Raw genomic sequence first — 15,507 nt, 5'->3', positions numbered from 1 at the left:
GATTTGCACAGCAGTGCAAGCAAGGAACATCTCTCCAAAGAAATCATTCCCCTGGAAGTKTCCCAGAAAATGAGACCTCCCTCACCCCAAAACCAGCACTGAGGGGTAAGGACTCAGAGGTCCCTGGGATGCCTGTGACATGCAGGYCGAGTGCCCACCTGCACAGGATCTCTGGTCGGGCATCAGCGCGTAGCCTTCACCGCAGCTGCACTCGTAGCTGCCCTCGGAGTTGGAGCAGTGCGTATCGCAGCCGCCGTTGCTGATGGTGCACTCATCGATGTCTGCGGGACAAGGGAGAGGTCAGCAGGCTGGGTGAGCTGCAAGCCGGGATGTGCGCCTTGCAGCAGAGCTGCTGGCACGCAGGGACGCAGGTGACAAAGAGGCAGGCGTGCCTTTGGGGTAGGGTCCGTGAAGGGGGATCACAGCATGCTTGAATCTTGGCACGACTACCCGGCAAAAGAAACCACTCACCAATACAGCCCTGCCTGTCCGGTGTGGCCTGGAAGCCGGAGTCACACGCGCACTGATAGGTACCGATGACGTTGACGCAGCGCCCGTTGCGGCACAGGTTGTCACTAAGGGAGCATTCATTGATATCTGTAACGGGGAGAGCATCTTGAGCAGTCAGACATGCTGACACCACGCTGAGCATCCTCACCGTAGGGCTAYGCACGGGGACAAATCAATTGACTTCAAGTCTAGAGAATGGTGTTTCATTTACTGGTATGCACGTAGCCAGAGCAGCCAGGAGACAACCCAGTACTGGCCYTCTCCTCACCATCATCCCACTGCTCAGTCTTCAGTGGAAGAAAAAGGTAAAACAAGAGACAGCATGAACGCTGTGCAACTCTGGGAATGACCATAATCCTTCCTCATCTTTAGATGGGTTTGTTACACCTGCACATGGGACTGGAAGGAGAGATTCATGTGTCCAGCATGAGATCCAAGTCTCCCTGCATCATTACCCTTGAATAGGCTCTGGTCGTAACCTAGCTCTCCATCATCTCACCTATGCAAGCGTTTCCTTCCGAGGTCAGCTCATGTCCAGGGGGACAGATGCATTCAAAGCTGCCATCTGTGTTCATGCAGATCCCGCCTCGGCACAGCAGTGGGTCGCGCTCACACTCATTGATATCTGCAAGAAGTGACAGGAAATGCGGTGGGTTGTTCCCATCAGCTGTATCTTCCTGATAACGGTTTTGTGCTGATGCCATGGACCACAGTCCCATCATCAGAGATATTCCCACACATCAACATGAGGAGCATCCCCAAATTAACAAGACAGCGAATTCAGGGTTTGAACCCAGGAGTCTCATGTTTGMGGCCCACTCCACTTCTTGTTAGGTTATGTGGTCTCTCCCTCATGCATCCCCTAGTCCTTAGAGAGTCTGAGCAGTCTCTCTTAAGCCCCAACTTCACAGATGCTTTGCTCTTCTCCCACAGTTACAGCTCCACACCAACCCTTCCTCTCTCCGCAGCTGCTGCCACTTCCCCGGCTCTGCCTTTGCACTCAAAACCATGGAGACAACTCACCCATGCAGTTCTTCATCATCATGAAGCCGCTCTCGTAGCCTTCGAAGCACTCACACTCAAAGCTGCCCGGTGTGTTGATGCAGGTGCCATGGCCACACAGGTCTGGTGAGATGCGGCACTCATCTATATCTGTAGGGATGGAGCAGATSAGCTAGTGCAGGCAGGGTAACCTAGGAGCGTAACTACAGCAGGACCCAGGCTACCTGTCTTGCATATCAAATTCAGTGTTAAGCCTCTCATGGGCAAGCGAGGTAGCAAACTGAGCAGGCTTGCTCTGGAGGGGGCTGCCTCYTCCCTTACCTGTGCAGTTCCTTTCTTCAGCATCCAAAGCAAAGCCGTTGCCACAGAGACACCTGAAGCTGCCAATGGTGTTTCGACAGGTTCCATGAGTGCACAGGCCAGAGAAGACCTTACATTCATTCACATCTGTGGAGAAAGGAAAAACAGARGTATTTCAGAGAGGGGATGTCCCAGGCCAAGGAGCAGCTCCCTTGAGCTGAAGCAAGGATAGACTGACCAACAATTCCCCCATCTCCTCTCACCTTTATAGAATGGCCTGCCYGAAAGCACGTCTCCTCTATTGGCAAAGCCAGGTCCTCTTGGGCAGATGGCCTTGTACTCGCTGGAGCCCACCTTGGGACATTCTTCACAGTCAATTCCCCAGGCTGAGCCCACGGAACAGCAGCACATGTCGATCCGGTACTTGCCGGGAAGAGGCTCTGCACACTCATCCTCATCCCACTTCATGTAGCACTGTTCCACACGCACGTCTGTGGAGAGAGCAGAGCACCTGCCTGCGACACCAGACAGCCAGAAGGGTTCGCAGGGATTTCCCTCTGTTGGGAACCATTTCCTGCATGGAATCTCCCTGCTGGCGAGGAGTGACATCCCTGCCACTGTCCATCAGGGCCATGCTCTGCTGCTGGGTCTTCAAAGCAGGAGAAGAGAAATGAGCAACACCAGCCACCCTGAGAGCACTGGGGTGAGTGCCCCAGGCTGTGTCGATGGAGATGCATCCATGGGTGACACCAGCACCACCACCAGATCTGATCAAGCCAAAAGTCTTTCAGATGCTGAGGCACAAGGCACTGCTTTGATGTGTCAGYAGTGGTATAAGATTAGGAGATACTCTACGGCAGGCTGCAAAAGAGGCTGAATTTAAATTAATGTGGATATAAGCAGGTCCATCTACACTAAAAAAATGTAACACCATCAGTGGAAGAACATCACCAGCCTTGTGACGTTGCAAGCATGGTCCCTGGGTGAGGCGAGGTGTCCTTACCCACACATGTCCTGGCAGTGCCATCAAGGGTCAGCCCTTCGGGACATTCGCAGCGGAAGGAGCCAGCGGTGTTCACACAGCGGCCGTTTGGGCAGACGCCAGGGAAGACCTCACACTCATTCACATCTGTCAGCAGGGAGGCAAGAGACAGGCATGAGGGAATGTAACCAGTCCTTGAAGGCCCAAAAGGAGCCCAGAGTTGCCCACACAGAGGGCACATTGGCGCTGAACCAAGTCCAGGCTTTTGCAAGGAGGCTGCATCTCAGAGCCTTGTCAGAGAAGGTTTGGCAGGATGGGTTCGTTGCACAAGCTGAGTTGGCACAAGGTTGACAGAGTGGCGCCAGAATACACAGACAGAAACATTTTGTCTCTAGATACTGGTGCTACACACAGGAGATTGGTTTCCACTCAAAAACACCCAGTGGAACTGCTCAGGGCAAAGGGCAACAGCAGGAAACAACACGGAAGATGCAGGACCCCATCCAGCTCCTTCCAGACTCCAAGATACAAAACAGCATCAAACAAACCATGATCGTATAACCAACAAATAAACAAAAAAAAAGCTTTGCTTTGTGTGCTGCAGCACCTTACCTTCACACGTGACCCCCTTCATCCTGGCGTAGCCCCGGGGACAGGCAGTATCTGCAAGAAAGCAGAGCAACGTCAGGAGAAGAGGGTGACATCCTGCCCACCTTCCCGGGCGCTGCACCGGGCAAGGCCTCACCGATCTCGCAGCGCTCGCAGGGGCTGCCCCAGGCTGCTCCCAGCGTCGCACAGCACTCCGACTTGAGCGTGGCCCCGTTGATGTTCACCTCGCAGCGCCCGTCCTGGATGTTCAGCCAACAGGTACCTTTCATGCTGTCTGCAGGGGCAAAGCCAAAGCGTGAGTGAAGAGCTGCTCCTCAGCTGAGCTTCCCAGCTCTGGAATTGCACCCCACAATGCACTGTGACTAATTGCCCTCTGGCCCCACTTCATCTTTCAGCCAAACACTTTGCAAAGGACCCAAATTGTGCTCTTCCCCAGAGCTCTGGTGCTCTGCAAGGCCCTGACTAAGAGGTGGCTGGACCTACTGGAAAGGGATCCACAAGGAGGGATCCTCATCTTCTCAATGTGCCTTAATCTCAGCACACTATGAACCCATCTGATGAGGAAGAACCTGCCACATTGGTATCTCAGGAGTAAGAAAATGCCACTCTGGTCTCCTGGAGGGTGCTCTGGGACCCCATGTCTGTGCTTTGTCTTGTTCCAGCACGGTTAGGGACTTCTCTGCCCAACACAATACTCAGGGCACTGCCTGAGCTTTCAGGTTTCCAGACTTTCTGTATGAACAAAAGAGCTTGTAGTAATTGCCAACAACCAAAGAAACAGAGAGAGAACAAGAAGTCCCCAAGGATCCCATCCTTAAGCCAGGATCTAGCTTCACATGAACACAAAGGGGAGAAAAGCCACTGATGACATCAGACACCAGCCCAGGTGTCCTTGCCCACGCAGCGACCTCCTTACCCACGCAGATGGTGCCACTGGGGTCCAGCTTGCTGCCTGGGGAGCATTCACAAGCAAAAGAGCCAGCGTTGTTTCTGCAGACACCGTTCACGCAGGGGTTGGAGGTGCACTCGTTGATATCTGCAGGAGGAAAACAGGGACTGTGACTGTGGTGAGCCCTCTTACACCCAGTCTTTGCTGACCATCAGGCTGTAAAGATCAAGGTGCCTCCTGACAACCTCCAAACTGGGCTGATCAGCAGAGAGGGGTGTAGGAGAATGTTGTTTCTGTGACTTTCACCATCTTTATAGAAAATCAGGGGGTTGTCTGAACATACATATTTTTGCATAAAGCATCAGTCCTCAAATGTTGTGGGTCTTTGAGGTCAGGAAATAAATCTCAGTCTTCCCCCAATCCAAACTGTAAGCTTTCAGACAGATTCCCCAATCTTGTGACTTTGGGCAGCTTTTAGCTACAAACCTACGGACTTAGAGGAAATTCTGGCTTTCTTAGAGGAAGTTCTGGCTTTCAGGTACTGAAAACCCTTTTTGCTATGAATTTGGATGTCTACTACTCCAAACGCAGAATGATATTTCCCACTAGCAAACAACAACAAAAACCTGGAGCTTCAGCTTCCTTTCTGGCACGGCCAAGAAGTGCACGTCAGTCTTCACCTCTTCTGAAGAGGTTCTGCATTGCCTTCAAAGTCACGTTACCTTCACAGGTGTCTGTCTCGGTCCTGAAGACGAAGCCCTTGGGGCAGGTGCAGGTGTAGCTTCCAGGTGTGTTTCGGCACAGTCCGTTGTCACACAGCAAACGGTTGACGCTGCATTCGTCGACATCTGTGGGCAGGGAGATGGACAAGACCCATATTGGTGTCTAGTCTTCCATCCGTGCAGCTCTACAGAACACTGGTGGTCTGAGAGGCACAGAAAGGATCTCCCCGTTGCCCAGGTCAATACTACACAAGTAGGCAAAAAAATTAGTGCTACACAGCTAGAAGGTAGGGAAGAAAAGGGATGACAGGCCCATGCACACTCACTGCTTTCTCCTTCCTAGCACTGAACATCTGCTCCCCACGTCACGCGGAGCGTGGGCTGCCCTGAACTCACCCACGCAATTCTTGCCCGTGGGATCTGACTCATAGCCCAGGTTGCAGATGCAGCGGTAGCTCCCACGCAGGTTCTCGCACATGCCGTTGGGGCAGATGTCCGGGTTGAGGGCACATTCGTTGATGTCTGTGCAGAGAAAGAAACCAAGCCAGATGGATCAAGATCAAACTCAGCTACTGACATCTTCTGCACCCTAATTCTTGCTCCTTGCTGCTGGGACACCCCTAGGCATGTGCAGTCCAGGCTGTGGGCAGTGCTCTGCTGACCAGAGCACATCTTTTAGTATCTTGCTGGAAAGCATCATATCATCACCTGAGATTGAGCTCTGTCAGGACAAGATGCCCAGGAGAGATCTCCAAAAAGACACAGGTGTTGTGCCTCTGGCACATTCCCTATGAAAGCAGCAGGTAAAGCCACCCTTTGGGAGCCACCCCAGCAATGCAGTCCTCACAGGATAGCAAGACTCAGCTGCTTTATTCAGTGCACAATCCACAGGAACACTCAGTCCCAGGGGCACCCCGGTGCACAGCTAAATGCAGCGGGAAGAGCAAGCTCAGGGCCACATTACACATGTCCATCAAGAGCATTTTCACACACATACCTCTGCCATCAGCCGTTATTCCAATGCCACTGCTGCAGAGAGCCTGGAATTCAGCTGTAGGGAGAGCACAACAGAGCCATTAGCTTTTCTGGACACTTGAAGCATGGTAAGAGCAGTTCAGAGTATCATTGCTTTATTATTTGTTGGAATATTATCTACGAGCTCTCAAGCAGCATCAGTTTGTACTTCTGCTGTATGTATTTTAGAGCTGATACTCATAGCTAGCAGTAAAACACCATGAGAATTCCTGCAATGAGATCAGCATCTCAAAACAGCCTTCTAGGCATTATTTAATGCACATAACTAATGGGCTATGCCATGCAATCCATATAATATGGACTATATATATATGCACATATGAAATGCAAAAGATCAAGGAACATTTTAAGCATGTGACTAAGAATCTGTCATCTGACATCTTGAAATGTAAGTTATTGCTGAAAAGTCATCAAGAAAAGATGTTTCTAGTGGGGCTCTGCTGGAAAGGATCCAGGATTCAATGCACTTTGATGGATGGTCTGGGAGTAAAGGCCCATGGCCCATCAGTGCCCATAAAACGATTAACTAGAAGGTATAAGGTAAATAGGAAAGACTAGGGGAGGGAGATTACATGGCACATGGGACCTATTCCAACACTACCTAATAGGGTGGATCTGAACCGTCTCTGAAGACTRTAGAATTGGGTACTCTGCATTTTGGTCCAAAAAACAAAGTTTATAACAACTCTGACTCGTTTGCAGATCCAACCCAAATCTGTTGAGTTCTGCAAGGTGACATTTCTTCCTCCCGCCTACGGCTTTTCCACATCACTGCCAAGTTCTCTAGGCCATCTCGCCAAGGTGCCTGGGGCAGAAAAGCTCTGAACACATTCCTGGCTTTATGAACATGCATGTGGAAGGGGAGCTCACCAGAGTTTTTGGCTGGACAGGGTTGACAGGGCTCTCCAAAGCCATGATCCGGGTTAGCACAGCAGCACTCCGACTTGGTGACGGCGCCAGGGAAGGGTCGAGCACACGTGCCCTTTTTGATGCCTCCGTAGCAGGTGCTGCGCATGTGGGTGTCCACACAAACTCGCCCATCCACGCCGATCGCAAGGCCCCCGAGGCACTCGCACCGAAAGGAGCCCTCTGTGTTGATGCACCAGCCATTCATGCAGATCCCGGGGGTCTCACACTCGTCGATGTCTGAAAGAGCAAGCACAGACAGGCTGTCGCTTGCCCATGGGCAGCAGGATCATGTTCCTTGCATGCTCTGCTGTCCCTGATGGCTCAGGAATGGGCTCCCCTTTCCTTCTCCCCTTGTGCCTCCTCTGCACCTTCCAGCACCCAAGTAGACAGTGCCTGGCAAGGACCTTGTGTTTCCTCAGCGCTCCTTGGCCTCAGGCACATAACAAGTGCCCAAAAACATGGGCAATGGGCTGGCAAGAGGGTAGAGAGCAAGCTCGGGGACCTACGCACCAACACAGTAGCGCCCATTTGGAGCCAGCACGAAGCCTGGCTTGCAGATACATTTGAAGCTGCCGTCCTCATTGATGCACATCCCGTTGAGGCACATGTTGGTCGTGGCGCATTCGTCGTGATCTRGGGAGGACAAGCAGAAGACATGAGCGGCTCTGGTGAGCAGCTCTGAATCGTTTGGCTGGGATTCTTGGGATGGAAGGGGCCACCATGGTGGCATGGGGAACAAAGGGCCAAGCTGCTGACATGGTGCTCTCCATTCCCTGGGGCAGTTGGTCCCACTCGTAGCTGGACTAGCACATGGGTGGCTGGGTGAACAATGTCCTGTTTGCAGACCCACCCCAGCTCATGCTCCTGAACCCAAAATCCTACTTCAGGAGCAGTACCGCTCCGTTCCATCATAAAGGAGCTTTCCTGTTTCAGTGCATCAGTACTTCTCGTCTTCTCCTTCCCTTTGGGGTATTTGTAAAACGCAGTCTGCCCTAGCAGCATCTACTTGCATGGAAAGAAAGGGTTTCCAGACACATCCTGTGCAGACTAAAGAAGCCACCAGTCCCCAGGGAGGACGTTGTCTCTGTAGAGCCCCAGCCTCCCAAGGCCATAAACAACACAGGAGGGTTTGGCTTACCAACGCAGTTCTTGCCATCGGGAGTGATTTCAAAGCCAGCGTTGCAGATACACTGGAAGCTGCCATCGGTGTTCACACAACGGCCATTCCTACACATCACTCCGTTCATGATGCACTCATCAATGTCTGGCAAGAAAATCAAAGTGAGCAGATAGCAACAGGCAGATGAGGACAGGTTCCTGCAGAACCTGCTCCATGAGAAAAGTGCTCTCAAACTTGTCCTGCTCTGGAAGGATTGCACTCTTCCCCTCCGTACAAGCTGCAGGAGATGAAGAAGAGGTGCAAAAATTTTGGCACTATATATTAGGAAAGGTGGAGAAAAGGCAGAGGGGAAAACAAGGCTGCTGAGAAGCTTAGAAACAGTATCTACGAGAGGAGCTTGGGAGACTGTAATTGTTCCCACCGACTGTCCTCAGTGCTGCACCCTACATTTCCATTGGTCTCCTGGATGACCCTCTTGCAGGAGGGCACTGRCAGAAGAACTTTGCTAGAAATCACAGCAACACCTACATCCATACCAAAAAACCTTAGAAACATAATATTTGACAAAAGAAAAGCTTGCCATCCTTAAATAGCATTCAGCTCTTGAGGAGGACTTTCTGCAAGTCCATGGCTTGTTCTTAACCGATTGTAAGATAGAAATAGAAGAAACTTTATCCCTGACAAATTGCAGGACACTGCTCTCAACACAGGTTAGTTCTACTGGTGTGGCACCCATGTCCCTCCCAAAGCAGAAGGGACATACCGATGCAAGCCTGCTTTGTCGGCGTGCTCTGGAAGCCTTCATGACACTTGCAGTGATAGGACCCGGGTGTGTTGACACAGTCACCGTGCACACAGGGGCTGCTGGAGCACTCGTCCACATCTGCAAGAAGACGAGCCCGTGAGACCTCATCATGCATGGACCACACTGGAAGGCTGGGACTGGCATAAGGGCTGCAGGAGCACCCGATCAAGGTGCTTTTGGACCAAGGAAGGGGGCTGGTGCCCGGTGGCTGGCTGGTCTCAAGCAGATGCCACTTACCGATGCACTCTCCACGCACATCCTGCTTGTAGCCCATGTTGCACTCGCAGCGGTAGCTGGACGGGGTAGGGATGCAGCGTCCGTTCAGGCAGAGGTTGGTGAAATGCTTGCAGATGTCAATGGTCTGGTTCAAAGTGGCCGTTCCTGGAAGGCCCAGAGACAGCAAACTCAGCTAGCTCAGCAGTGTCCCTGCCCTCCCGGCATGCACAAGATTGCACAGCCTTTAGAAAGCAAGGTGGGGACGCAAACAGATTAATGCCCAGTGCACGTTTACAGGTGCAGGCGCTTGCCAAGGACCTATCTGGGATGCACGTAAGAGACTGGGGAGAAAACACTCCTTTTGGKGAGGGAGAGAGTGACAAGAAAGCTTCATCCCATTTGGTAATTAGAAAGATATCCTGCACCGAAGCTGGATGCCYGTGCTCCACCAGCGGGTTGTGTTTGACGTGCTGCTGGGTTCAGCGTTCTGCACAGCATTAACGTCACATCCCGTCACGCCCCCGGGTCAAAACAAACCTCCTGGCTGGCTCGGAGCTCCGGGGCTCTGCTCGTGCGGGGCAGGCACGCGGACCGGCACGCTGTGCGTGCTCCGAGACAGGGAGCCAGGTCAGGGCAGCACCGCAAAAATAAATTAAAAAAAAAAAAAAAGAAATGGAATTTTAATTTACCGATGCTTGAACTTCCTGGGCCCATTCCAGGCAGCCCTGGGATCCCTCCTTGTCCATTTGCCCCATTTGGTCCGATGCCTCCAGGCCCGTTGATTCCTGGCCCAACACCATTGGGCCCAAATCCAGGAATTCCTGGAAAGTTCCCAGGGAACCCTGGCACCACCGGGAGTCCTTCGATGCAGAGTCTGCGGTACTCATCTGAAAGAAACCAGCTGCCTTAACGTCCTCCCAAGAGGAGGACCTGAATCCCGCTCCTGTCTCTGCTAGGCTGCAGAGAGTGCAGGCAGTGACATGGAGATGGGAACAGACAGGTGACAAACAGGGTGGCCGCTGAGGGGATGCGAGCAGGAGTGCAAGAAGGGCGCTAAATCTCTTTGCTCCAAAGCAGTTGATGGGACACAGCTTGCCAGGGGGAAGGGACAGGACTTAGAGGGCTATCAGACTTGTAAGGTCYCCCCTGCATGGTGGCGGATGATGTGGGAAGAGAGAGGTGGAGATGGAAAGAGCTGGAGTGTTGGGACTTCTCCAGCTCTGCTCCWCCTGGGCTAGCCCTCTTTTGGCCTGGTGACTCAGTTGCATCTACTGCAACAAGGTAAGGGGGAGACAAAGTAAGCTGGAAGAACTCATCTAGGTGACCTTCAGATGATCCCCGGGCAGGGGAACCATCATTCCCACGTGATCCTTCTCTATGACATTGTGTTGTTCATTCTCCACGCYGGTGAAAGCCATCAGAGCTACCAGCTGGCCCTATGGGAGATGTTGCTCCTCGGTGCCGCACTTACCAGAGCCCCGGACTGGGCACATTTCCGGAGTCTGCCCGATGGCCCAGCATCGCCCGGAGTCACAGCAGCATTGCATCTTGGTGTACTGGCCAGGGAGCTCCCCAGCGCAGCGGCCCCCGATCAGAGCAGAGAAACACGTCCCGATTCGCTGGTCTGCACAGAGAGAGGAGAGATGCACGCATGGAGCTCCATCATCATTCGCCCAGGCAGGTCTCAGACAAGGTGAGAGACACAAATCTAGTGCTTGTTTCCACTGKTGTCTCTTTCTTCTGCTCAAAATCCTGATCTGACCCTCTATCTCGCATCAGTGCAGACATCTCCAGTACCAACAAYTCTCCAGCGTGACCTCTTGCATTGTCGCAGTTGGCTGCATCTTTCAGATCATGGGCTGCTTCCCACAGCCCAGCCTGAATCAAGAGGAAAATGAGCCCTGGAAGGTGGTCAAAGCCACAGACACCAAAGCTGGCACTGATGCTTGGGGTGTGAGGTGCTTGGACCAGAGCCAGGAGACTCAAAGTCTTTCACATGTCTAGCAGGGCCCTGTCTGGCACCAAATCCTCCAGGAAAACCTGGAATATTCCACTCATTCAGCTCTCRCCCTTGTTTCTGAAGTAATTTAATGAGGGGGAAAGTCTGGTCTGATTTGTCTCCTGTGCCTGTACAGTGACATTAACCAGCAGGCTGACACTTCGCTGCAAAATAATTGAAATTAATTGCATGGAGCTGTTTGATCTGTGGGCTGTGGTTATTCCTTCTCTAATCGCAGCTCAGGGACTTATGGAGGACAGTGACCCCATTTAAAGGCAGGGTGACTAAACCAGCATGTCTCTTCTGCAATACATTCCTTGGGCCACTCCGCAACACTGAGCTCAGCCTGAAGGCAAAACGTTTCAGYCACCATGGAGGCTTGCAGAAGGAAAAGGCAAATTTGGGCTCAAGGGCTGCTTGCAACACAGGATTAACTCCTAATGAAGGAACGTCGGAGTCACTTGGAAGCGCACGCCCAGCTGGGTCCCTGTCTGCAGATGCAAGAGCCCAAGAGCAAGCCCAGGTCTCAGCAACCCTGTGCGACAAGTTGGGAACACAACTCAACAGCCACAGCTCCCACTCCAGAGAGGGGCTTGTCCAAACCAAGGCAGGAGAGTGGGATCATTCCCAAAAGCCATTGATGCTGCTTGAGGAATGTGAARCGCTTAGGGGACGGATCTCGAGGTCTGAGGGCTCTAGATCTGAGCTGGCCCTTCTGTGGGATGCTCTTTGTCACCGAGTCTGTGACACACCGTGACAGCCAGACATTAACTGTGCGAAATAATCCGTGGTCCCTACAGACAGCCGTGACCAGACATGCTTGACCAGGCAGGGAGGTCACAGCAGTTGGTGCACTGGAGGGAACGATGTGGCCCTTGCTCATCTGGACAAACGTTTAATCAATTCATCTGTCCTAGCTGCAATTTGCAACGATCTCGCCCAGAATAAAGAGCGTCAGAACTAATTGAAACCCCAGCTGGATCCGCCTTGGGCAGAGACAGGGGGGATGGAAAGAAGAGCAGGTCTCCTCTGTCCCTCCAGGACCACCCACTCGTGAAGGGGCAAGCGGACACGGGKCTGCCTCCCCTCGCAGCCTCCAAGGGGACAGGTTTGCGGAACAATATCAGTCAATCAGCCAACGCTGCAGGCAAGAGAGGGTGGAAAACTGCGTGTGAGATTAGACCTGATTAGACACAGACGGGAGAGCGAGAGCCGCGGCCTCCCGTTCAGAGATGTTACGGATGCTTCGGAAATGGTTTTGCAAGACCTGCACACGAGTCTGCTTGGGTTAGTGAGCAGCTCATACGCATCACGTGAGGAAGACTAAAAGATTCAAAGAATGAAAACAATTTTGAAAAATGATTTCTGGGKTTTTTTTTCCTGATTTAAAGGCATAAATATTTTCTTAAAAAATATCAAACTATTCCCTTGATTATTTTTTTAAGTCCCTTCGTTTCTCCCTACATTTACTGCTTCCTACAGTGAAATTACTATTTGTGCTTGCCYTTTTCCCTATTTATATTGTCATCTGTAAATTCTCCATGATCTGGGGAACTATAAAAAAAAAGAGAGACTTACAAAAGAACAAAGAAAAATAAAGGAAAAAGTGGGGGAAAATGTTATTGTACAGCCTTCACTGCTGCAAAAACAAACCAAAAGCAAGCAAAAAAGTTATCCGCATTTCATAAAAAATGCACATTTTTTTCTAATTGTCCTCCTGTGGGGCGAGCATCTCTCTGACTTTGCGTCTTGCCATTCCCAGGCAACTCGAGGGATGGAAAGCAAACCACGTGGAGAACCTCGCTGCTGCCAAGGGCACTTGGGTTTGACTACAAGGGAGCCGGGGGTGACCAGCTCCATGGCGGGGTGCAGGAGYCACGGGAATCCCACCCAGGACGCCCAGAGGTGCTCGGCTTGCAGGGGAGAAGTGCACGGTCAGCCTGGACCGATGGAGCCATCCCTTGTTCCCTCCTTCTGGAAACAAGTCCCACTGCACTCTTGTTTGGTTAAGATTAGGCTGGATYCCTGTCCTTGGGGAAGAGAGGAGCAGCGCATCCCTCTGGATGCTGGAGGTGAGCAGGGCTCTTCCCACTTCCAGCCGCAGTGCAAATAGGAAAACCCTGGGTGATATTAGATTTCTTTTCGGTGAGAAATGCTATAATAAATCCCCTCCCTCCCTGGCTCACTCCTAGTTCGCTTCCCAATCCAACTGGGCACAATACATTTTCAGTCCATTCTCAAGCCTGTGGTCCTCTCACCCCTTCCTTTTTGTCATCTTTTGCCTTCACAGTTGTTATCTATCCAGCTTTCCTTTTTTCTTCCTGCTCTTCCTCTTCCCAGACAGCAACCAAAGCAGCAAACAGTGATTCCCTAGGCAGGTGAGACCCTAAATAGAACTTCCACATTCCCAACAGAGCCCAGGAATTTGCAGCAAGAAGTGAGACATTTCTGGAGACATTTCTCCATCCTGAAAATTACACTTTGAAGCCCTTCYTGCAAATCCAGTGTGCCAAACAAAATAACGCAGTTGAGTGCATGCTGGAACCCATCCTCCTGCTGCCTGCAACCCCTCCAACTAACTTCTCCAAGCCCCAGTGACTAAAACTGTTTTGAGCCTGCGTGGAACTGGATGCCTTGTGTCAAGCATAGGTGGTTGGGTCCTTCCATAAATGCTGGTTTCAATGGATGACCGCCTTTCTCCACTGTTTGCATTGCACTGAGGAAGGCAGTGAACGCAGCTAATGAGGTTTGGGATCAAGTCGAGCTCAACGGCTTGCTGTTTCAGCTGCACAAACTCCAGGAGATTATTCAAATGCAATAAAAAGGTGTTTGCTCGGTGGAAAAGGGAGGGGAAAGGGATCAAGGCCGCCACTATAAAGTCCCCACATCCCTCGCGCTGGTGCTCTGTGATATATGAGCCAACGTGGTCATTTCCGCGCAGAACATCTGGGCGGCGTTAGCACAAGGTCTCTTCTGCTCCCTCTTAAAAGCTGCTCGTGCTTTAATAGTTTTAATTTAATTATTTATTCATTTCCAAGTTTACACGCCATTTGTTTGGTTTGCTTCAGAGGATATAAATTACAGGTTTAAAATACTGTAAACCTCTCCAAATGAGCACTAAAAAAACCGCCAWACTGTATAAACAGAATTTGCAAAATATGGATCACGGGGTAACAGCACCCCAGAGTTAAATTAGTGCTTTTTGCCAGAAAAAACATCATCGGTCCCAAAACATGACAGAGCCCTAACAGCACATATTAGCTCAGGGAAATGGCTATGGCATGATATATCCAGCTCAGGTGCAGTCACAGGCCATTACAGCTAAGCCTGGGGCTATTTTTAAACTTTGGGGCCCTAGTTTTATTTACTTTTCATTTCTTGAAGCACTTGGTTTGAAGGAAGAGGGGAAATGTCCGTATGACTCATCAGGCAGACATCCCACCCTTCTGGGCTTATGGCAGGGTGTGGGAAATCCGGAGGAAAGGAATTTCATTCCTGGACCTATTGGGTTCCCAAACAAGGTGACTTTCATGATACGTTTTACATGGGTTCTTTCTGCAAGTACAAAATGATTCTTACTCCAACTTCTGTGGATATAAAACAGCTTAGAAATTAAACATTTCTGTATTAATTTCCAGGGCTTTCAGCAGAAAAAAAAAACGTTATCTCCCATTTGCATTGCCCYAATAGTGATCTTATCTCTCTGCCTTTTATATAGCCTCAAGGTCTGTGACCTTCTGAAGAYGAGTGAATTTTCAGAAGAGACCACCTGAGATTGAGCTTGAGCCAAGTGAGTGTCCCTGCTGAGAGCAAGTAAACACGGAGCTGATCTATTTCTCATAGAAACTGTTGTCTGTTATACAGAGCAATGGACTATCAGCTATTTACAAGGCTTGCAAAGGAATTTTGATGCATTCAACATGCAAGATGCACTCCAGGCGCTGTGGTCTGGAGTCAGGACGCGTCTTAAGACTAGGGAAAGCTGGCCTGGACTCCAGCCAGCTCTCATAAGCTTTAAAATAGAGGCGTCTTGAGCCAAACTGAGACAGGGCAGCCAGGTACAGCAGAGCCTGTGGTGTGTCACACACTGTGCCCACTGAGCCCTTCATGCTGTCTGCAGGATGGGGACTGCAGGTGTCATTTCTACACGGTCCTGGAAGTCATTTTGCAGTTGGGAATCCAGCACTGTAGGCTAAAAGCTCATACAAGAGCCGTATCATCCTGCATTCCTCACACGCAGGCGGGGATGGGTGGCTKCACCGCAGCGTGCGCTGCTTGGGAAGCACCTTTTTCTCCCCATTGACTCCTTCAAGAACTCCTTTTGCTGGAAAACCTCTTGGTTTTCTATGTGGGATACCCAAATCTCTTGGCTATCCCACATAGAGCATGAACCTRTGAAGTGACTTGCA

General features: G+C 51.1%; 1 protein-coding gene across 2 annotated transcripts in view; it reads right to left on the bottom strand.

The window, feature by feature from the left end:
- The window catches only part of FBN3 (fibrillin 3), a 63,398-nt gene that overhangs the window by 15,536 nt on the left and 32,355 nt on the right, over positions 1-15,507 (bottom strand). Inside the window, exons 9-28 of one of the 2 annotated variants that reach the window (XM_026035265.1) lie at positions 10,571-10,723; positions 9,789-9,986; positions 9,121-9,264; positions 8,842-8,961; positions 8,097-8,222; positions 7,469-7,591; positions 6,920-7,195; positions 6,012-6,065; positions 5,411-5,536; positions 5,015-5,140; positions 4,320-4,439; positions 3,540-3,677; positions 3,407-3,457; positions 2,816-2,941; positions 2,076-2,303; positions 1,834-1,959; positions 1,534-1,662; positions 1,010-1,135; positions 472-597; positions 159-281 (exon numbers count right to left, since the gene is read on the bottom strand). In XM_026035265.1, the coding sequence (XP_025891050.1) occupies positions 159-281; positions 472-597; positions 1,010-1,135; positions 1,534-1,662; positions 1,834-1,959; positions 2,076-2,303; positions 2,816-2,941; positions 3,407-3,457; positions 3,540-3,677; positions 4,320-4,439; positions 5,015-5,140; positions 5,411-5,536; positions 6,012-6,065; positions 6,920-7,195; positions 7,469-7,591; positions 8,097-8,222; positions 8,842-8,961; positions 9,121-9,264; positions 9,789-9,986; positions 10,571-10,723 (2,739 nt within the window). Of the gene's footprint in view, positions 1-158; positions 282-471; positions 598-1,009; positions 1,136-1,533; positions 1,663-1,833; positions 1,960-2,075; positions 2,304-2,815; positions 2,942-3,406; positions 3,458-3,539; positions 3,678-4,319; positions 4,440-5,014; positions 5,141-5,410; positions 5,537-6,011; positions 6,066-6,919; positions 7,196-7,468; positions 7,592-8,096; positions 8,223-8,841; positions 8,962-9,120; positions 9,271-9,779; positions 9,987-10,570; positions 10,724-15,507 lie in introns of both variants that reach the window. The other variant, XM_026035266.1, reaches the window with a different exon arrangement.

The sequence above is a fragment of the Nothoprocta perdicaria genome, unplaced genomic scaffold, assembly GCF_003342845.1.
Source record: "Nothoprocta perdicaria isolate Ctin4 unplaced genomic scaffold, notPer1 scaffold_157, whole genome shotgun sequence".
Classification (NCBI taxonomy): Eukaryota; Metazoa; Chordata; class Aves; order Tinamiformes; family Tinamidae; genus Nothoprocta; species Nothoprocta perdicaria.
Note: the sequence above shows the minus strand (reverse complement) of the source record. Positions and strands in the feature narration are given on the sequence as shown.